This window comes from Cinclus cinclus, chromosome 19, assembly GCF_963662255.1.
Source record: "Cinclus cinclus chromosome 19, bCinCin1.1, whole genome shotgun sequence".
Classification (NCBI taxonomy): Eukaryota; Metazoa; Chordata; class Aves; order Passeriformes; family Cinclidae; genus Cinclus; species Cinclus cinclus.
Window position 1 is genome coordinate 1,203,200 of NC_085064.1, and position 22,936 is coordinate 1,226,135.

Here is a 22,936-nt window from a genome sequence, read left to right on the forward strand (position 1 = left end):
AAGCAATGTTCACAATATAACAGCTGTGAAAATGCCCATGTCAGATGATCAGAGATCTTATTCTTTGGGCCATCACTTGTATCTGCATCAGTGGGACTGGAAATAGGTATCCCAGAAAGCTGAGGGAGAAACAAGGATCTGTCTGACTCTGAGCCAGCCATTACTTAGCAATAGATGGAGCTGGTGGTGCACAGAGATGGCTGTGAAGAAGGGAGGAGATGGACCTGCACATCTGCAGAAAGGCCAGTCCTGTGTGTACCTGGGAGGATGGGAAAAGGCACTCTATTTCTTGAAGGTAAAACAATAATTGTAGGACATCTGCTTAGTTGTCAAGGACCAAAAGGGAAATAAAGCTGTTGTCCCCTCTAGCTAAAACCTGCTGTTTCCTTTTCCCCAGACTCCCCACCACCAACTGCTCCACAGTTTATATGCCAATTCAATTTTGATGGCTGTAGTTCACCCCAGAGACTTTTTATTTTAACTTTATCAAGTGAAGAGAAAAACAACTGTGTTAGAATGAAAAAAGAGCATCTGGCAGCAGGATATTCTGTCTCTCAAGACAGCTTCCCAGCTTTACTGGTGTACAAGAACATGGGATTTCAGTTACCCAAGGGCTGAAAGAAGGGGAGAAGAATGTACAGAGCTCAAGTTCTCTGTGTGTTTGTTTTAAGGATGGGTTGCCTGGTCTGGTGGCTTTTTTCTGCAGGACTGGCACAATCAAGAGAGAGGCTGGGGTCTGGATTTCTTCCCCATGGCTGTTTGCGTTCTCTTCTATTGGCAAGTATTTTTGAGCATTGGAGAAAAAAGTGGACATTTTCCAGTAGCTTTGCCCAGTCTTCACATTTTTGTTGTTCATCTGAAGAACACACTGACGGAGAACAGTAATTTTTCAATAATTAGGAGGGACAGTGCAGACATGCAGAACTGGTTGGACACTGTTCATTTCCCTGGTTCATTTTCCTGCAAGAAAAAGCGTGTCAAGTAATTAATATTTAATGCTTGGAACAAATGTCACTTTATTTTTTTAATCAAGAATATTTTTAATTTCAGGCACTTATAAAATCAAGAAAGCAACTATGCGTGAACTTTGGGAAAGTCTCAGTATCTTGCTTTAAAGCACATCCTTTGTGCAGATGTGGCAAGAAGTTCTGTTCTTGGTGGACACATTTGAGCATTCCTTTAATGGTTTGGGACACTGGAGGGAAAATCAAACTGGAGGCTGGATGTAACTCGCTCAGAAAGCACTACATTAATTTTAGCGACATACAGCAGAAACTCCTGCAAATTTGAAAATGGGCATTTTTTTATTTGTGGTTTTTTTTTGTTTTATTTTTTTTTTTGTTTGTTTGTTTTGCCACAGAACCATTCTACTGCCATTCCAATTTGGGGGCAGTTTTGGCGGAGGTTTGGGGGCAGTTTAGAGGCAGTTTGGGGGGAGGTTTTGGGGCGATTTTGGGGGTGGTTTTGAGGGCGGTTTAGCGTCGGTTTTGGAGCGGTTTGGGGTGGGTTTGGGGTCGATTTAGGGTCAGTTTCAGGTGGTTTTGGGGCAGTTTTGGGTCGGCTTTGGGGTGGTTTCGGGGTCGGTTTAGGGTCGGTTTTGGGGCCGGCTTAACGTTGGCTTTGGGGCAGTTTAGGGGCGGTTTGGAAGCGGTTTGGGGGCGGTTTGGAGCGGTTTGGGGGCGGATTTTGGGGCGGTCTCTGCCGCCCCGTCCATTTCCCCACCCTTTGTGAGGGCGGGACACAGCGCTCGGGCCGCGCCCCTCAGCGCCCCCTTGCGGCCGCCCCGCCCCTCAGCGCGCGGCCCCGCCCCTCAGCGCGCGGCCCCGCCCCTCAGCGCGCGGCCCCGCCGCCATTTCGCTGCCCCGGAAGCGCTCGCCGCCCCCTCCCCCGTGCCCGGTGGAACATGGCGGCCGTGTCCGTGGTGCGCGCTCCCGCCGGCGGCTTCAGCTTCGACAACTGCGCTCGGTGAGGCGGCGGCGCCGGGAGTGGGACGGGTATGGGGCCGAGGACAGGAGGAGCGTCGGGCCGGGGGGGCGGCGGGGACCGTTCCGCCCGGCCTCACTCGCCCCCTGTGTTGTAGGAATTCGCTCCTAGAGGCCGAGCTCGTCCAGAAGGGGCTGCGGGTGCCCGCGCCGCGCAAGACCGGCACCACCATCGCCGGCGTCATCTTCAAGGTGAGGCGGGCGGGGGGCGAGGCCGGTCCGGGCCCGCGGCGGAGGCTCCGCGCTGCTGAGTCACCCCTGGTGTGCCCGGCCCCGTCCCGATCCCCCGAGCTGCCCCCGGGCAGGTCCCCGTAGAGGTCGCGGCTTTGGGAATAATTCTCCCTTCCTGTAGGATGGCATCGTCCTCGGAGCGGATACGAGAGCAACTGAGGGCATGGTTGTTGCTGACAAGAACTGTTCGAAAATACACTTTATTTCCCCTAATATCTAGTAAGTGTTGCGTTTTTTTTGTTGGGCGGTAAATTGTTTACTGTGTACATAATTGTGTAATGATGTTGGTACTGGGTTAGCTGTGTTCTTTACTAGCGGCAAATATCAAGCTCTGTTTCAAAGTGATGTTCTATTAGCAAGGCTTGAGGGTTCATGGTATTCCATTTACACTTAAGCAGGCTTCTTGCTCCATGCTCTCTGTGTGAGAACTTAGGTCCCTCAGTTTTGCAATGAGGAAATTTCTGCTTGTTGCATGAAGCATGGAGATTTCTGTCTCCTTTTCCTCATTTGCTCATCACGTTCCTCAGCTGCTGCGGTGCTGGGACAGCTGCAGACACTGAGATGACAACTCAGCTCATCTCCTCCAACCTGGAGCTCCATTCCCTGTCCACAGGACGGCTCCCACGAGTTGTGACAGCCAATCGGATGCTCAAGCAGATGCTGTTCAGGTAACTGAGTGGGTTTCTTGTTTATTAACAGTGCTGGTAAGAACACCAAATGATGCTTAAGGAGCATCCTGTCTCAGCCTCCTTGACCTTCATAACAAGGCTTCAGGAAAGATTTATTAGTTGCTCTTTGCTTCTTGGGTTTCTTAACTGGGTTTTAGAGAATTATGCAGTGATCGCATAACAAAAATAGAAGAGTATTAGTTTAATACATAATCACACCCATGAATATTGTGTATCCTTGTGGTGAGAAGGCTGGACCAGTAATAGAGCTTGTAGTGCAAGCCTGTAAAACTGGGAGTTTCCTGTGATTTGTAATAGAATCATTGCCTCAGAAAGTCTGCTGGACACTGAAATGAACCATATTTTAGTACTTTTCTTATTTTATTGCTGCCAGCTGGTAAAAGCAGCCCGTTTAGTGCAGAGCTGTACCCGGGTAGTTGCAGCACAGTTCCCAAATGCCTGTATTGTGTTAAGCAGCCACAGCTGAGTTGTGGGCTTCAGACTCACAGACAAACGTTGCTCCCAGGTACCAAGGCTACATCGGCGCTTCCCTGGTGCTGGGGGGAGTGGATGTCACAGGTCCTCACCTGTACAGCATCCACCCCCACGGATCCACTGACAAGCTGCCCTACGTCACCATGGGTGAGTGCTCCCGCGGGGCCAGGGCATGGGGAAGGGGTAAACTTGGTATTTAGAGTGGTTTTAGTTAAATCCCATTGTTTGCTGGGAGCTGTGTGAGCCTCACAGTACGCTGATAAGGTTGTACCTATTGTATTTATAAGGCAGGTGCATTGTTCTGTTTCTTCACAAACATGGGCTGGGATGAAACTCAGCTGCCAGGTACTGGGAATGTTGCTCTGTGTGTTACACATCCTAAAGCACAAGAATTGTGAGATTGCCAAAATCTTGCTGAAAGAAAAAAGGAAGAGTCCTCAGAAACCTGATTTGCAGATTGTCCTAACTTGTGGTTTGTACAGATTTCACTTGGGGAACTTGTATTTTGTTTGGAAGACTTGAAAGTGTATGTTTGGTAGAGCCATGGAAGGTTAGGGGAAAGTTCAAATAAATATATCAGAAAACCAATCTGGAAACAAAGTGTATTAGATTAGTAAATCAGTCAGCCTGTGCCTGGTGCAGCTTTTTATGCTGCTTCTGTGGTGGGAAAATACGCATTTGTAGATTCTCATTAATATTTTCTGTTTCTGGCTGGCATCTTTGGCTAAAACACCTGCTCAGGCTGTTTTCGGAGATGGCGGAGGTTTGTTTTGCTTCGCTGGCTCTCGGAGCCGGCGCGGGTAGCGGTGTGGCCAGGCCGTGATTTATTAACGCTCGCAATTAGCGGGGCCGGGCGCTGCGGCGGCGGCGCGCGGCCGCTGGGTGGCGCCAGCGGCTCGGGCACGGCGGCGCGGGCTCGTGACGTCATCGTGGGGGCTGTGAGGGCTGGGGGGGGGGGCTCTGGGGGAATAAGAGGAATGGGGGGGAAATGGGGGGGCTATGGGGGGCTGGGAGGGCTATAGGAGGGCTATGGGGGGGCTGGGAGGGCTATAGGAAGGCTTTGGGGGGCTGTGGGGGCTACGGAGGGGCTATGAGGGCTTTGGGGGCTATGGGGCCCACAGGGCTGTGGCTGTGGGGCCTGTGAGGGCTATGGGGCCTATGAGTGCTGGTGAGGCCCGTGGGGGCCGTAGGGACACAGAACTGGCCCAACCAGGGCTTTGGGAGCCACTCCCCTGCACCACAACGCATGTTCTGCACTCCACACATGTTGGTTGGCTTTCCTGCCTCAGGTTTAAAAGCTTTAAAACTTGGCCTGTCGGGAAATCCTGGCAGCTCCTCTTTCTCTCCACAAAAATAGCATAGTAGCAGACCAAGTTCAAACGAGTGGGAAGTAGAATATCAGAGGATTAAGTTCCGTGTAGCTTAAACTTCAGTTTGCTGTGGGCACTACCAGGTGTGTGCCTGGTGCCCACACATTCCTTTTAGCCACGCTGTCAGACAAAGCCCTTCTTAGCATCAGGGTCCTTCACTTTCCCACCCCTGGTGCACTGACACTTCCTCCAGTGACCAGGATATGTTTTAGTAAAAAATTATATAATGCATATAGATGAAAGACGGAATCAAGACAGCAGAAAAACTATGAAAAGTCAAACTGAGGGTAGCAGATGGAATTGTACTGCAGTCTTACTTAGACTAATCTAGTGGTTTTTGGGGTATTTTATCCCAAATGTTCTAAAGGTGGTTTATTAAATCAGGGTAGGTATGTTTGGCCAGTTAACTTCTGGAAATTTCGTATTAAATAGGAAAGGTGGTTGAGCAGTTGAGTTTGATTTTAGTGTGCTGATCTGTCTGGATGGACAGAGTAGTGTCTTGTCTTGCAAGAGATATTTAGAAGGTACACAGTGCTTACTCAGGAGCAAGAACATCAAATTATGCTGACAATGGACAAAATTGGATTTCAGCAAATGATGCAAGATTGTCTGATTGCTTGGCTTGTCTAGGAAAGCTTCTGGCCAAGGCTTATAATGAAATGCATGCATAAAATTAAAGCACTTGAAGTGTGTAGTTAAGCTTTTGGAAGCAGGCAGAGTATTCAGGAGTCTCTCGTGGCTGGAACTGCTCCCCTGGTGCCAGTGGTGCTTCATATTCATAAATCAGCTCTTCATGCAGTGGCAGTGTCATGCTGCAGAGCAAGAACTCCCACTGCTGGGAGCCAGCCCCCAGCCAGGAGCCACCTGAAAAATGATCCCAATCCAAGGGGCTGCCGAGATCATGGAATTCTTACCTGGGATGAGCAGCAAATTGAATAACAATGAGTGCGTGTGAATAAATGCCCTGTCAGGGAGCCCTGGCGGTGATGGATGAGGAAGTGCTAAATGTTGCTCTCAAAGCTCTGCACATCCTCTGGTGTGGCAGAAACGGGTCCTTGGGTGAGGAGATGGACTGTACTTGGCAATGAGGACTTGTCTTCAGTGAAAGTTCTGCTGAAAACACCCAGTGCATCTGCTTTAGAAAGGCTCCCACACTTGTAATTCACAGTAAAAATTGTAAGCTGCACTTTTTTGCTATGTATCAATAATTATCTTTCACTTAAATCAATGCTGAAGTGGTACAACTGCTCAAGTGAGGACCAGATGGTATTTTTAAAGTGAATTTATGACAGTTGCATGCAGAAAATTCAGCAACTTGGTTGGGAAAATTCAGGAAATGACCAGTGTTACTTAAAGAAGAGAACAGTAAATTCTCTTATTGTTTCATGACTTACCTGGTTCATGCTAATCAGGAGACTGAAAAGCATTTGCATCTAAGTAGTTCAGCTTCTGTAGTTCTATAGAATTTGTTTGCACTCATTATTTTTATGTGTGTAGATATTAGATTAATGCTTCCTGAATATTTGGTTCTAAAGTGTAGCTTACTGAAAATATATGCAAAGTAAATTCTTTGGACTTGAGATGACTTTTTTTTTTTACTTGATGTTAAGTGTAAGCATTCTTAGCAGTTAGTGGGTTTTAAAGATCTGAAAGGGTTTTTTCCTGAATGCTACATAATACAAATAAAATATGGCTTTGCCTATTATCCTTTGTTCTAATTATTCTTATTGCTCACATACAGAAGAGACATAAACTTTAAACACGTGATAAAAATAAGTCCAACAAAGAAAATGTCCTATTTCTGCAGAGCTTAGTTTGAAATCTTACCTAAGATAAATACCTGGTTTGGTGTTACTTTGAGCTCAGGTAAAGACATGATTTAATGAGATGCTATCACAAGGCTTTCCTGGAGGTTTTAATGAATTTGAGGTTGAAGTGCTGCTGAATCTGAGCTGGTAGTGACTTAAATCAGTTACTGTGTGTATGAGGTGGGGAATCCACCCCAAGTTGAATGGACGGTGTTTTGCCACGTTCGGATTTTATCCTTCTCCAGACATTTTGTTTGGGAATTGTGATGCTTGTTTCTGCATAAAGGCAAAGCATGCTTATTAAAAATGAATTATTGGTGGGCACTGAGTGCACGGACAAGAGAGCAGCTGTATCCCCACACACAAACAAGTTCTCCATAGACCCTTAATATCCAAGTTCTCTGTGTTTTTATAGGAACTGCAATAAGAAAACCGTGCTTGCAGTTACTTAAGTTCCCAGTTTTATTGCCTGCTCTCCTGTGACAATGCAGCTTTCAGGAGGCAGTTGGAGTGGTTGGAACATGGTGGGTGGCGAGTGCAGTTTGGCCAGGAGAGGGAGGTGGATGCAGTGGGACAGCGAGGTTCTCAGCACGGGGGTGACTGTCCATGTGCAGGCCAGTCCCAGCAGTGCAGGTGGGCTGTGCTCAGCTCTGTGCTCAGGGCACGTCTGCACGTGGAGGCTTTTCCACAGCAGCTCCTGGTGCTGTTGTCAAACATGCTTTGTTTTGATGGAGACCCTCAGATGTGTGCATTGACTGGTGTTCCTGAAAACACTTACATCTGGTGCTGGGAACAGTGAGGAATTTTCATTGTGCTATTTAAGATCAGGAAAATCTGTTCTTTCAGAGAACGCCTTGCTGTGCTGGGAGGCTTTTGCTAAGTAAATTTTAAATGCAAGGTTGTTTAGGATTTATAAGCACTAGAGAATAAATGAAGTGAGTTAATTCTAGGAAGCTTTTCCAGCTTCCTGTTCGGCTAGAACCTCCTTAGGATCTTGGTTTTCAGATGTAAATGTCTGCATGTAGGTTTAATTAAGACTTTAAACAACTCTTTGAAAATTTACATTATAGGACGGTCTGGATTTATTTATTTAAGGTTGATAGTAGATTTGGCATTTATTTGGGTCTTGGTAACATACTGAGATAAATAATTAAGTCTAATTCTTTATGTATAAAGGATTTAATGTACTGTAACATAAGATTCCCCCCACCTTTTTCCTTTTTTTCCTCTTTAAGTTACTGATTTCCTGCCCATAGGCTCTTTTGGGAACTTCTTTTTAAAACGAGCTGGAGGAATTCAGCCTGAGCCATGTATGGAACTGTGTTATTGATAATTTTTTATTTGTCAGTAGAAGTTTTAAGAAATTAAGATCACTTTTTTCTAGCTAAAGAGCTAATGTAATAATTATGGTCAGATATTACATTTCATACTTTTTTTCTTTCTTGCACATTTTCTCGTCTTTGTACTCTGATTTTGTCAACCTTTCCCAAACACAGGGTTGTTTTGAGGTTTTTTTCTCAGTTCATGCTAGGCCTTCATTTAGGTATAGCAAGAATGTGGGCTTGGTTTGAGACCACAGCCCAGACTTTTTTTCCCATCTCATTAGAAATATTCCTATATAATTCCAGAAGACTTATTATTTTATTGTTCATGTTTCTTTATTTGTTTTGGCACACACTTTATTTAAACCTAGTTTGAAGGGTCAGTAAAATTCCTTTTATTTGTGGTTTGTTCTGTGATATCAGCTGTTTGCATCAGCAGTTCAGTTTTGCTATTAGTTGCTTTAAAATCTTCTTTATTCTCAGTTTCAGCATTTAAAAAATGGAGTTGTGTATTGCTCCAAGGTGTAAATGAACAGTCATTGCCTGCAATGCAAGTACACATTTATAGAGTGTCCTACTGCTTTTAGATGTGATGTATTTGGTACTGTAAAGGTAATGATCCTCAACCACAGCAATATTCTGTAACAGGAATATCTGTCATATTCATCAGGATTACCATGTTCATTGATTTGTGTCTGTAAATCTGCTGTTTCAACCCTTTAAATTTGATCTATAATTGGACCTCCTTAAATGGTTCAGCTAAGGTAGTCTGTATTTTCTCAACAGTGTCACTGTCAGCTTCTCCTTTTTCATTATACATTCAGCAGACTTGATAAAATCAGCAGGACACCTCATTTGAAACTGTTTAATCGCTGCCTTTTGCTTTCACTAAACCATTGAGGTGGTCAAGCGATATACACAAATCATTTTAAATAGGAAATACGGCTTTCTCTGTGACCCAGCTAAACAGATAGCACCATGCAAAACAAGTTAAAAAGTAATAAATGCCAGAAAATCTTCTAATTGGAGTAAAAAATTGCAGGTAACTTTATTCACTCCCCAAAAGTAGTGCTCTCTGAAATATGGGTAGGGCCACGGACAGAAAAGAAAATCTTCCTGAAGGCTCACTCTTTCTGAACAAAGCAAGTTTACAGTTTCAAACAGTAGCATCCTGCTTTTTGTGCTAATTCCTGAAAAGCACATTTATAACCTTGCAGTCACAGTGCTGTGGGCAGAGATGGCTCCTGTTCCATCACTGCATTTGTGCTTGGTCCTAAACTCGTGGTTTTGTCTCTGGCACTTTGTTCAGCTGTTACTGTTCCTCATTGTAAAAACAGTGGCACAAATGCGGAGCACAATTAACTGTTTAACTAGAGGGGACATCTGCTGCTGGCAGCAGCCCCCTGCCCTGTTGCCACTGCTGGGCTGCTCATCCCCAGGGTTGGGGCCGTCTCCTCATTCCTGTACCCCTCTGAGAGGGGCAGGAGGGATGGAGGAGTAGGGACTGCAAGCTGTGGCATTCCCTTAACTCTTTGTTTCTTACCTCGATTTTGTATCTTATGTTCAAATAAGAAGGAAAGGCTGTCAGGACGGGCCTGTGCCGAGGCTGCGCACACGAGCTGTACCCCCAGGATTAAATCAGGCTCTGACTTAGTGTAGACACTGTACAGTGCAGAGGAAGCTAAGGTGGGCTTCAGTTTGGTTTGTGCTGATGAGATGTACTAGATTTTTCTTTTTAAAAATTGCCATACCTAAATCCACTGGCTAAAGGGGTGTCCTGGTGTTGTCACCACAGGTTCTGGATCGCTCGCAGCCATGGCAGTGTTTGAAGATAAATACAAACCCGACATGGAGGTAAGTCTTGGGTTTGTAAACCTCAGTGTTTCTTCCCTCAGCAATCCTCATGATCATAAGAATTTAGGAGGTTTGAAACTCCAAAAAAAAAGGTAAATCTGCTCTAGTTTTGCTGCACTTAAAATGTACTAATGACAGCTTACTGCAAAGCTGTAAAAATTGATGGGTAAAATAAATAAATTTACAAGAAGCTGTATTTATATATGGGAAAATGTGTGATTTGAATGTAGGTAAAGGCTTTCAAAACATACAGCTCACTGGTTATAGTTGACTTCTGGAATTTACCAGTCCTTGCACAGTCAGTGTTGTTTTTCTGTCAGTCTTTCCTTCTCTCTCAGTCTTGAAAAGAGAATGCAACAAAAAGTGTTCAGGTAGTACATAAAACAATTCTGGTTGATGGGGCATGTTCAGAACTAGTGTTTGCACTTTTAATATCTGCTTAAAAGGTGATTATCAGAAGACTCATGAGGTTGTGTTTTGCTGATGATACTGATAAAAAATGGAAAAAAAATGGAAAACACTTGATTGTTGATATAAAGAATCATTCAGGAAAGCTAAAAGCTGGAGTGTTGTGATAAGATCAGAGTAAGCTGTTCAGCTACAAATGAATGCAGTGCATAGTTTTTGTATTTTCTACAGTGTTTTTTGCATTTGCTTATACCATACTGCTAATGTAAACCCTGAGAATCCAGATGAAATTAACTACTAAACAATTACAGGGTTTTCTGTAACTGTATTTCATAAAATGCCTCAGGAATGCCAAGTCCTCTTAAACCACATTAATCTCTTCAGACTTTCTGTGAATGCTCCTCCTCATTCCAGTTGATTAGTAATTCCACAGTAAAGAAAAAAAAAGAGAATTGAACACAAGATTGAAAATTGAACCCATTACAAAATGACTTGTAGCACTAACAGTTGCAATCATTTCAGCCTGAAAGGTAGATAAAACAAAACTTGGAGCTCTTCAGTATCACTGAATTATGTAGAAAGGGAGAAAGTTAGTTTACTGTCAGCAGAGGTCTTCAGATGCTCCTAATTTTTGTCATGCAGTTGCTGTGGGTCATTTCCTCCTCCTCAAGTGCACTGTGGTTTTAGGTGATGGTCCCATAAATCCAGTTTCTTTCTATAAAGCTGGTAAGTGAAGTTTAAAATGTGAGGTGATCTGTTGTACCTTGGTACATCTCCTGACAAATCACAGTGCAATTGCAGCAGATTTAAAAAAACAAATAGTCAGCCCCTCACCTTGTTTTGATAAGTTTGCCATTAGTTAATTGCTTCAGCATTAGTAATAAGCAGTTTTGCAATTGTCCCTGGCCCCTGTCCTGTCAGTACATAAGCAAGAGTTGTAAGTGTGCAGAGTTAGGGACACACAGTGGGATCAGGATTCCTGTGATTTGGACAGCATCTGAAGACACTGAACTTCTAGCCTCTAGTATATTTACAGTTGTTATCAGAAATATTGGAATATGTTTAATAGGCTCCCAAGTGTCTCTGGGAAGGATCCTCACACCAGATGGCTGATAGAGCCATGAGAGAGAGAGAGGAAGATTCTGTTTCTCCCTCTCCTCTCGTGCTGCTGTAAGAATGAGAGGCTCCTTTTGCAGCCTCCTGTGTGACTGTGCACTTGGCATGTGTGCCATTGCACTGAAAACACGGACTGCAAATCCCTGCAAGCAACAGCTACAGCACAATAGTCCTCTTTCCAAGATACAAATGGTAAAGAGCTGTGCAGTTACAATTTTCATTTATTCTCAGCTAGCTTTCAGGCTTGGATTTTAAGTCATTTCTTGTGTAAGAGCAACCGAAAAAGGCACCAAAAACTGGTAAATCTCTACATTTTCCTATTTAGAAAGGTCATCCTCATTAAACTGTCTTCACACACAACCATAAGTGGCAGCAGATAGTCACTTATAACAAGCATGTAGACATGCAGCCTACCAATTTGTTGAAATAGATATTTAGATCTTTGAGACTTGCATGCACCTTAACCCTTCCTTTGGTTTTCCTGGATAATCTGTTATCTAATAACAGTTCAGGAATTGTATTAACCAAACCAGCAAGGTTTCATGTGATAAAGCTCAACTGTGCTCTTAACCACTTCCTCATGTGTGTTTGTAGTTACATTCTAAGTCAGATGTGGGTTTTTTTTTCAGTAAATTAATAAAATAACAAATATTTCTGTTGATATTAATCCAAATTAAATCTGAAGTATGCTATATATATTTTACATAAAACTTGGCTGTGAAATGGCAATGAAGATAAAATTGCTGGAGATTAATTTAATAAAATACGTAGAAAATTATTATTTTTCTGTCAAGATCAATTCTCCTTTCTTTTGCACTAATTGTCAGAATAGCTTGCTAGGGCTACTGGAGGGGTAGTGGTGTGCTTCAAGACCATCACATCACAGAAAAATGATTCAAAGGCAAACTGTCCTGCACCCTCTGGTATCAACTTGCAAATTAGCATCTGGAATGTAATTAAACAAGCTTAATGAAAGTAGCAGCTGAATACTACTGGAAGAGACAATCAGCTTTTTTGCCTCTGATATATATTCTGTACTATTGAAGCTGATCACCAAACGCATCGTGTGAGCACAGTTAAAAAAAAATTAGCATTTATTTGAAGAATAGGAACTGTTTTTCATTCTGTTATGCTTTTGGCATGCACTGGTGTCCCAGGAGAGCCATGCCACAGCAGATAGTGCACAATATTTATAAATCCATGACAGGCAATAATAGCAACTTGAAAAATTCTTTTGCTAGAATTTCAAGTTGAGAGCTGCCAAAAGCTGAGAGGATCAAATCTGCAGTGGCAGCTGCTGTGCCCTACAGTTAGAATCGTAGACTTTGAAGATGCTCAACTAAAAAAAATAAAAAAATAATAAAATAAAAAAGACTGCAGGCTTAGCCAATTTTTGCAGGTTTCTAGAGCCCTGGCTCTCTGCCTTTTGAAGATGAGTTGCTGAAGCTTCTCCCAGTGCCTGAGGCATGCTAACACCAGCAGGATGTGTTTTTTTCCATAGACTTAGTGTGTCTTCAGATTTAAGTAGCACATGCTTTATCAGTGCCAAGTGTGATGGTCCTTTCCCTGGCTGCAGTGCTGGGAGATGATCTGTACCCAACATCCTTCAGAGGAGCTGTGGAGATGGATGGTGACGTCCCCGAGTGCCACTTGTGCAGCCTGATTTATGGAGGCAGGGTTTGTGGGGAAGGAGTGCTGGCCTCTAGAGGAACCATTATAGATCGCTGAGGATGGGAACACTTTCAGCCCTGAAGGCCTCTAGATGCTTCAAAAATGTAATGCCAAGCACCTAACTACAGTGGAACAATATTAATCTGTCATGTGGGCAGCTATAGATCTACTTTAAAAATCGTAAGTGGAAGAACAGCACATCTAATGGAGTGTTTCGAGCTTAGATCTTTCATTGCAGCCAATTTTTCTTCCAATAGAGTCACCACTGGTTTTTAAACCTTACAGTCATTTTGTAAATGCATTTGTGCCTTCTGGTGTTAAACAATAGCAAAGAAATCTGAGTCAGTGGATATGGAAAGCATTGTGAGCTGGGGAAAAATGTCTACGGTATTAAATGCTGGGATTCTGGGTTTATCTATCCTGTGGTGGTTGAATTCCTCAGGAGATGGGGAGGAGGATATATTTTCTTCTGGTATTTGATTTGTGGTGTTCGAAAAGTAGAAGCATTTTGTCTGTAGAATTACTTGATGCGCAGTGGGGCTATGTTGCAGACTTCTTGTTTAAGCAAGGAAAGGCTGCTTGTAACTTCATTTCTTTACTGTATTTCATCAAAACAGCCAGGTTTAATAAAAAGAGGCTCCAAAAGGAAGAGAATCAGAAGCTACAGAAAGCTGAACTTTTGCAAGGAAAACAAACTAAATCTTGGAGTAGTGAGTTCAGCAGCAGAGCAGGTGGAAGAGAGAGTCTGGCAGATACTTAATGATTATTTCTAGGACAGATCAACACAAATGTGTGAGATTATATTTACAGTTATTTACTGTATCATTTCTTAAGTGTGGCAGGAAATAAAGTACTGAATGAAGACAAAAATACTGTGGAGGGTAAGAACAGGTGAGTAAGAGGAGAGGACTGTTCTGAGTGTTTTCCATATGGAGCACAGGCCCTCTCCTGCTGCAGCAGCTGTGCTGTCCCAAAACCTGTGGCTTGCTGTCCCTCCAGAGGGGGGGGTGGTCCCCTGGTGTGGTTTAGTGACCACTGTGCAGTGGGGGCTTTGGCTCACCCCTTCGGGTGGGACCTACAAGGGCTGGGAGCAATCTGATGAGCAGTTTGGTGGGCAGGTTTGGGAGAAATGTTTTTTGAGGTATTTCTGAGTGGCCCCTAATTCCTGAGTGAAGTAGCTGAGGCACAGAGTGCTTTCATTGGGGTGCTCCCTGTGCTCTGGGTTCTTTGCAGTATCAAAATGCAAAGTAGCCTAAGTGCAGCTTTCAGCATGCACCTCTTATTTCAGTAAAATAATGCATCAGGCATGCTACGAAATATTACGAAAACATGTCACTTTCTTCCATTTTTAAGCAGCTGACACATAGATCCTTCAAATGTTCCTGCGCTCACATTTCCTACCGCCCCTCAATATGGTAGAATTATTTTTGTTTGTTAACTACTGACAACAATACTGAGCTATTTTTGGAATCTGTCAAAAGTCTCTAATCTTCAACAATAGTTGTCTCCCCAGTGTTGTGACGGGGCTGGGGAGCAGTGACAGGCTGCAGATGAGCCCCGTGTTCATTAGTGATGGTGATCAGCTCTTGGGCTCAGGTGTGGCAGCCGTGCTGATCCTGCCAGCTGACACCACAGCTTTAATGACTCTGTGGGACGGTGACCACTTGCTGGGAGGTTTGTGGGCTCCACTCTGGCAGCAGACAATGGAGATCAAGACAGACTATGGGAGTTAGGCTGGAGAGCCTGCCTGAGATACTTGAACCCCTGTTGGTGTCAAACACAGAATTAAGTAAATAGGGCTGGGGGGGGTGAAATCTGACTCGGTGAGCAAAAATCAGGACTTTGTGTTTCTGTGTGCTGTGTATCTGTATTTCATTATCCAGTGACAGGAACTGAGACTGTTGTTAGTGGCATATCTTCACTCCTTGCTGCCAGAGCTTGTGGCACTGCAGTTTTCAGCTTTCCTGACATAGCTGTGTTCGTGTCTCCTGGAGACATGGATTTCCATGGGTAAATATCAGGTATTAGTGCATACAGTCAGCCAGAAAATAAAGGCTTATCATACCTGTTTCTTATTCTTAGGTTAGATCACAATTATCCTGTGGCAGCCTGGTGTCTGCATGACACATTGGACAGTTTGTACTGTTTTCATCATCTTTCACAGGACTGTGCCCTGGATCAATTCCTTTGTGGAACTAGTGTTAAACAGGAGACCTGGGCTGATTTGGAATATGCCAGCTAGGTATGCTGTGGCATGGCTGGGATTGCAGGAGGGCTGTGTTGTGAGGAGCTTTTGGAATGACAGGTTTGTGGTGGGACACTGCTGGCAGCACCAGTCCGAGTTCCCAGAGATACCCAGCAGTGCTGCCTTACAGTTTGCTGTTTGCAGACTATATCAAGGGAAATAAATGTTACCTTTGTGTAAATTGGGCCTTGCCGCATGTCAAAGAGCAACAATTTCTTCACCTTTATGAAAGTAACACTTAAACTTTGCCCGTAATAATGTAGACAAGCTGGCCAGAAGCAGGGCTCTGTGTTAAGAGATCATTTCACTGCACAGGGTAGGGGGAGGACAGGTAATTATTTTTGATGCATTTCTCAGGAGCAGGTGTTCCAGTTTAAATTGTTCCAGTTTGTATATCTCCCATAACTGCAGAACACAGACAAAATGTACTGGAAAATATTTCACGTGGCACGAAGCCCGAGTGCTGCTCCCGCCGCGAGGGCCGGCGGGGCCGCGGGCAATTGCTGTGAGGGAACAGGGAGGAGGAGGAGGAGGAGGAGGAGGAGGAGGGAGCCAGCCTGGGCTTTATGGAGCATTTTGGTGTATTAGGAAGGATATATTACCTGAGGGCCCAAGGCTTCTTTTTCAAATAAAATGTTGACCTTCATTCCCTTCCATCCTTTTGTCAGAGGTAAAGCAATAGTCAGATGAGCAGAGTTTGCTTTATTTGCAGCCAGACATGTTATTGCTTGATATTAATTTTTTTATATGCAGTAACATAAAGTAACTTTAACCACAGTCTTTTGCAGGGTTTGCACATCTGGGTGGCTAAGGGTCGGTGTGTTACTGCAGAGCAGCACAGCAGGGCCAGAGGAGGAGCTGCAGCCTAGCAGGATTTACAGCTCTGGTGCTGTTAAGCCAGTTCCCATTTTGAGAATCAGTTCCCTAAAAACCCATGAACTTTATAAGTGATGGGTTGAATGAGCGTTTGTAATCATTCTTAGTTCAGAGAATGGGAATAGTATTAAAAGAAATCCCATAGTTGTGAGAAGAGCTTGTAATTTAATTCTGTGCCGTTGGAAATATGGATTGTACTAATCCCTGTATAGGGAATGACATACAGCAACTAATGTTATTGAATAGTAGTTCCGAATCGTAGAAGTTTCTTGTCTTGGCAGGTAATTTGGCATAAATTGTTAATGTAAATCCAGGTTAGTGGGGAAGACATTATTTTACTAAAAAAGATAAACTGCTGATTAATTCAGTATAGAACTCAATTACAAATTGAAAGTGTCTCTGCGGGACGCCAGTACCCTAAAGACAGCAGATGTTGAATTGATACTCCAGCATATTTCACCCTGGTATGAAATATTAACGTGGTTTATTATACTGGTGGTGTATGATATCAGAGAGGGGGTGGGGATGAGCCTGCACTCACAGGCAGCTTCCTCAGAATGGGGAAGAGCTGTTTTCTCTGAGAATAATAATTAGGGACTACTGAGCAGTTTATGTGGAAAGTTCTTAGCAGAAAATCGTTAGAAAAATAAACATTTACTTCTGTCACAATGAATCCAAACATAAAACACATAGGTCCAATTAACAAAATATAAAAGAGACAAGTTGTGTCATTCCTTATTCTGAGGCAGCAGTGGAAATGCACTCTTTTGGGGGGAGACTTGTTAAACCCGAGTGGTTTAAATGACACATGCCTGCCCCTTTCCTGACAGCCAAACCAAATCTATTCTTGCTGCTGGAGCCTTCCAGCCTTCCCTTACAAGAACTACAAAATCCTTTGCTTCTCAGGTTTGCTGTCTTAGGACTTAGAGCAGACCTTCAGCATCTCTTCTGGTTACAGACTGATCACCCCAGCCCCTCACTCCCCTGCTGCTGATTCTCTTCCAGACTCTAATTATGCTCCTGTAGGTGCTTTTGCCCTTCAAGAGGTATTGCTTTCTACCCCCAAATTCCCAGCACTCGTTTATAGATTTATTTTTTTATTGTCATTATCCTTCCTGAAGCTTCTGATTGTTTCTTCCTTCCCTTCTCTTCCCATCCAAGTCTTGGGGATTCTCACTTTTAGTATCAACTTTTTCTATGATAGTATTTGAACAAATCTTATTGTAAAAGACTGTTGTAAGTATTTGCATTTGTTTATTCTTAAAAAAAAAAGGTTGCTTACATTCATATTATACTGATTGTGCATTGCATTTCAAATCTTTCTAATAATTGCTTTGGAGAACTGCACTGTGTATTGCATCTCTAACAGCATCCTGGTGACCTGCAGAAGGGATTAATTTTATTTTGGTAAGAGAAAAAAAAATCAGTAATTTCTAAAGTTTTAAAATCTTGCAAAGACATCTCCTGTTTAACTTGCTTGTGAAGTTACAAAATGTGAGGAAATAATGTTCACAAAGCCATTTCAGCTGCTCCCTTTGCTGCTGGAGCATAATGCTAAATTTGCATACAGGTTATTAGTGAAGACAGTATTAATACAATGTAAAAGTAGCTTCATCTCCTGTAGGAAAGTCTCTTTTTTCCCTTCAGTAGCACTTGAAATTTGGAAATTGCTCAAGTGAGAAGAGAAAGTTGATCCAAGTCATATACAAGAATAATGTGTAAAAGTTGCTCCTCGGTGCTGTTTGGGACTCGTGGCAGAGCAGCTGTGAGAGGTAATCCATCAGCTCTGAGTGTCTGCAAACTGCAACTCTCCAGATAACAGGTTTAAAGTAAAGATTTAATACAGGCTCTATCTACTATGATGTTGCAGTGACAGTTTAAAACTCATTCTCTAAATCTCAGCAGACTTTATAGCCAGCAGTGGGCCCATATAAAGCTTAATGGCATTACAACACATAAATCATCTTTTAAAGATGCTACCGGTAGCGCCAATATTAAATGCAGACAATTGTCTGTGTTATAAATAATTTATCAAACAGTGTTTCAGATTAGCCTTCCGTGCTGAGTTATTTATTTTAGCCTTTACTGCCCTATTCCTCAGGCACCCTTTGGCAGCCGTGCTGGCGGTCACTGTAATGAACGGGGCTGTGTCCCACAGCACAGCTGTGCTGACCATTACTGTGCTGGACTCGCCGTGCCTCGGCCAAGTGCTGCCATTTGTCACACGCAGGTAAATGGAGCTGCACATTGGAGTCCAGGGACACATTGAGGGCTGTGTGATGGGGACAGACAGATCGCTCCATAAAGCGCTGCCTGTCACTGCTGCCTCGCCCTACAGTTCATCACTCGCCTGTAATCTCATTTAAGGAGCAGTGGGGGCCCCACAGGAGGATATTCCCAGTTAGCTTGGTCTTTGCAACCATAAAGCAGGAAGTGCTCCTTTTATATACTCTGAACTTTTAGGGTTTTTTAAGATTAATTATTACAGTGACTCATTGAGGGCCCTGTACTTGGGACTGTGTCAGCACTTTCCTGCTAACCCTCTATTTTGTGACTGTAAATAGCAGTCCTTGCTGAACTGCATGCAGGATCTCTGTAAGCAGTACTTTGGGTTTTTCTGGTGGCTATTCTGTTCAGCTTTCTGAACTGTAAAAAGAGGAGCAGGAAGCAGCACTGAGGCAGTGTTTGCTAATGACAATTATTCCATGTTCACAGACTGAGCTGCACTGTGTCAGTGAAGCTGAGGCTGCAGCCTGGGCTCTGTGCAGTGGCTGCCTCAGTGCAGTTACAGCTCAGCTCTTCCCAGTGCACTTCACTGGGTAGTTTTTGACCTGTTTTGATTACAGTAGAGCGATACAGTACATTTTAAAAAGCAAATCAGATTTAAATTAGAGGAGTCTGTGAGGTTTACAGTGTCGACTTAAAAGGATGAAATTAAAACGAAGAGTGGAACAAACTCCTCTAATCTGCTGTAGTTTTCCTAAGCTGCTTTTCTTATACCTAACACTCGCATAGCTTAAAATTACTCTGCTTTTGCTACCACTTAGTTCTTAAACCAAATTTACACATACTTCATTGGTTTATTTACTTCAACTATAGTACTAAAATAACCTTAGTCTGCAACAAATCATTGACTGTCTCCTGTCAGTTAAGTGGGGAATTACCTGCTTATCAGAATTTTATTGCTCAAAACACTAAAGGAAGGGTACAGGAATTATTTTTGCAGCATGGCTGTATTGTTCTAGTCAGCTTGGTAGGAAGCGTAATTCAATTTATTTTCTTTTATAAAGGGTAATAGTCATAAAACTGGGACTGAGGTAAGAATTGCTGCTGTTTCTGTAGCTCAGTGGAGGCTGTGCCCTGCTCCTATGGCTGCTGGCACAGGAATATTGTCATTCCCACTGTTCAGAGGGGCACCAGGGAGAGCAAGGCAGGTCCAGGGCAGGCAGGTGGGAGCTGAGCTAAGTTTGGGCTCCTCTTGAGCTGCGCTCGGGGCCGGAGCAGCTGCAGTCGGGAGCTGCTGCTCCTGGCTCTGCTGCTGTCATGTGGCAGGGTCCTGGCACAGACAGGCTGTGAAAATGAGGCACACTGGAAAAAGCTGCATTTATCAAATTCAGCATTGACCTCATCTCTTCTTCTGGTGTCTGGTGGCAGAAGATTATTCCAAGGTGTGAAACGGCAGCAAAGCAGTGAGGAGTGGGCCTGGGAGCCTCAGCATGGCAGCAGGATCTGCTGGGTGAGCTGAGCAGCCACTGCTGCACACACGTGGGGACAAAATGAGTCCACACCTCTGTGTCCATGGATGTGTTCCAGTCTGGAACAGGCAGCTCTAGTCAGTGTTTTCAAGTAAGTAACACACCTTTGAGAGGAAGTACGGGGTCTTACATTCCCTGGTTTGTACTTTCTAGGCTACTGAAAAGGTTTGTGTGCGTGTATGATGTATGCATTTGTCCATGTATATATTTATATGGACTCCATCTGTTTTCCTTGCATTCTCACCCTTTGGCCAGGTGACAGGGGCACAGGCTCAGTGGAGCTGAGGGTGCAGGATGTCCCCTCACTGCTCTGGCTCTCCAAGGCCTGCAGTGCCCTGGGGCAGGGGCTGGACTGAGGGGCTCTGTCAGTGAAAATGTGTTCTTTCACATGATTTAAATTGATACATCACAAAAGTTGTTCTGTGACATTTCTTCATGCTCCCCTGCCTGAGTTACAGCAGGAGCTGAGGCCATGTGAGATGGTTCCTGATGGTGCTGAGATGAGCGTGGGTATTTTTTCCATCAAGCTTGTGTGGAACAGCCCCAGCCCTGTCTGGGAGCTGCAGAGGGAGCTAGTGCTGCTGGAATGACCTGGGGGCTGCCAGTCCCATCAGTTCATATTCCCGAGGCCTCCACAGCAGCACCAGTCTGTGTTACTGGTGAGGGAGGAATGTGTTCTTACAGATTTGGTGTAATATTCTGATGGATATTTTGATGAATTTGAAATATTTCTGTGTAAGATACTCCTGAGTGCTGCTGTGTAACATGGGCACTGTTGCACTCCAGTTCCTTCTGACTAGTAGCTGTGTCTTAGTTACATCCATTACTGCAGCAGAAGTTCCTCTTTTGTTTCACTTAAGTGGTACAGACTTAACCAACTGCAGCATTGTGACTGTGGTACCTGGTGCTGGAAGGGCTTGGGGTATCATTTGTTGTTCCAAGCTCAGCCTCCACAGGTTCAGGGACAGACAGTGCTGAGAAATGGCAGCACTGGAGCAGTGACAGCTTTTTCCCTTTCCCAGGAGGAGGAGGCCAAGCAGCTCGTGCGAGACGCCATCGCAGCCGGAATCTACAACGACCTGGGCTCCGGCAGCAACATCGACATCTGTGTCATCAGCAAGAACAAGCTGGATTTCCTCCGTCCCTACGATGTGGCCAACAGGAAGGGGGACAGGTGAGTGATCCTGAAGCTCTGGTGGAGGTCTCTGCTCTGCCTGGCAAGGCCTGCTTTTAGTAATACCAAGTTCTGTAAGTAATTGCTAGTCTGTAGGACTTTCAACTGAACAGCACAAATGAGCAGCTGCAGCAGCAGCTGAACAGAGGTGAATACTTTGGTAGAATTATCCTAGAGTTGCAAAACATAAACAAATTACTTGTTTTTTGATTTTTAGCACAAATGTCCCCCACCACTTTGAAAGCCCTGATTTCAGTAAAAACTTTGCCAGTTACATGGCAGTGTTTTTGTAAACAGCTGCTGCTGTATCTGAAACTGTCAGTTTCTGTAGTCAGTACAGATTTTGCAGTAAGCACAGTTTCTTTACTTTGGACTTTCACAGGAAACTTCCAAAGCTAATCAGGTCTGAAATTTTAAATGCAAATTTTCCTATGTACCATCTTCCAGACTAATTTTCCCCCATTTCTTCACTAGGTTTGGTAGGTACAAGTGTGAAAAAGGAACAACTGCTGTTCTCACAGAGAATGTGGCACACCTGGAGCTCGAGGTGTTGGATGAGACCGTGCAAACCATGGACACATCCTGAGCCCTGTGGGTGCTCAGACAGCAGCTGGTGCAGAATAAAGAGGGTCTGCCCAAACTCTTCTGTGTGTCTGTACCTGCTCTTGCTGCTGCTTCTCCCTTCCTCCTCTAGAGCAGGTGAGGCTCCTGCAGCCCTGGAGGGCTCTGGGACTGACCCCAAGGGGTCTGAGTAGGTGAGAGCTGCACTCCCCTCCAGGCATCACCTGGCACTGGGGGCACAAAAGGAGCTGCTTTGTTACCTCCCTCCAGGAACAAAACAGCAGGAGTAAAAGTGCTCTGCAGAAGTCTAATTTGATAAGTTTTAATTTAATAGAATGCAAGAAAAACAGTGAGGGTGGGTGGTTCTGAATTGCTGCCCTTGCCCCTCCAGCAGACACTGCTCTCCTGCTACCTCCCTGCAGGGTGTCACTGGTCATCAGGGGATGTCGATGTTACTGCTGCCCTGTTTGCTGTAGATACCTCCAGCATCATTTCAAATCTCATTGTCTCGTTATTCACCTCCACTTGGACCTTTAATACTGGACTTCTTTGTTTTTTTAAACAAAGGTGTTTATTTTGGAAATATTTTTTTATTTATCTAAAAATGCAGAGTTGCAAAAAATTACCTTTTGAAATACATTTCTTTATAAGCACTATGAAATTTTATCTAGCAAGAAAGTAACCAGACTTCTCCAGATACTCATCTTTGAGCTGAGCTTCCCTGGAAGCCATGGCTCCAAGGAAAGCTGCAGTGGAACCAGAGAGGTTCAGGCTGAAACTTGGGAAGTGCTAAAGAAGCTGGTATAAATAACCAAACTAATTGGCACAGAAATGGTGGGAGCAGTTTGGTGCCTCCATGACATTCTCCTGCTGATTTGAATTATCTGAATTTCCCACATGCCCCCATGAGAGCAGCAGCCTCAACTGTCTGCTGAGAAGCCTCAGTGAAATGGCACCTTGCATTAATGATACCAACCATATTCACAGCAATTAATGGCTTTTGTTGGTACCCTATACAAATATTCCCAAATTTTACAGGAAGCAGTTGAAGATGGCACTGCAGTTTTCCTTAAAGTAGAGAAAATTAGGTTAAAAAAATCCACTAAAAGCATATATATGTATGTAACCCCCTAACCCTAATCTTAGTTCAAAAAAGTTAAGGATTGCAAGCTTTCTTTAAGAAAACAGGCACAGGCTGCATTTGAACTGTCACACACAAATTTATACATTGGCACAAGCCCCTGTCCCACGTGGAAGCGGCACTGGAGCAGCACAGGCTGAAGGATTTCCTCTGGAGCACCAAGTGCAGCCCTGCTCCTCCTGACAGGCACATGGAATGGAGACACTGGAACGTGAATCCACGGCTCTTCCTAAAGCAGTGAGTATTTCCATTGACAGTA

At 44.1% G+C, this 22,936-nt stretch overlaps 1 protein-coding gene across 1 annotated transcript; it reads left to right on the forward strand.

Moving 5' to 3' along the window:
• The first annotated feature begins 1,828 nt into the window (after positions 1–1,828).
• PSMB7 (proteasome 20S subunit beta 7) lies at positions 1,829–21,619 on the forward strand. The gene is made up of 8 exons (XM_062505593.1): positions 1,829–1,965; positions 2,081–2,174; positions 2,335–2,432; positions 2,741–2,881; positions 3,408–3,523; positions 9,672–9,730; positions 20,824–20,975; positions 21,450–21,619. Exons 1-8 carry the CDS (start codon positions 1,904–1,906, stop codon positions 21,559–21,561), a joined length of 834 nt encoding a protein of 277 aa, XP_062361577.1. The 5' UTR covers positions 1,829–1,903; the 3' UTR covers positions 21,562–21,619.
• The last annotated feature ends 1,317 nt before the right edge of the window (positions 21,620–22,936 follow it).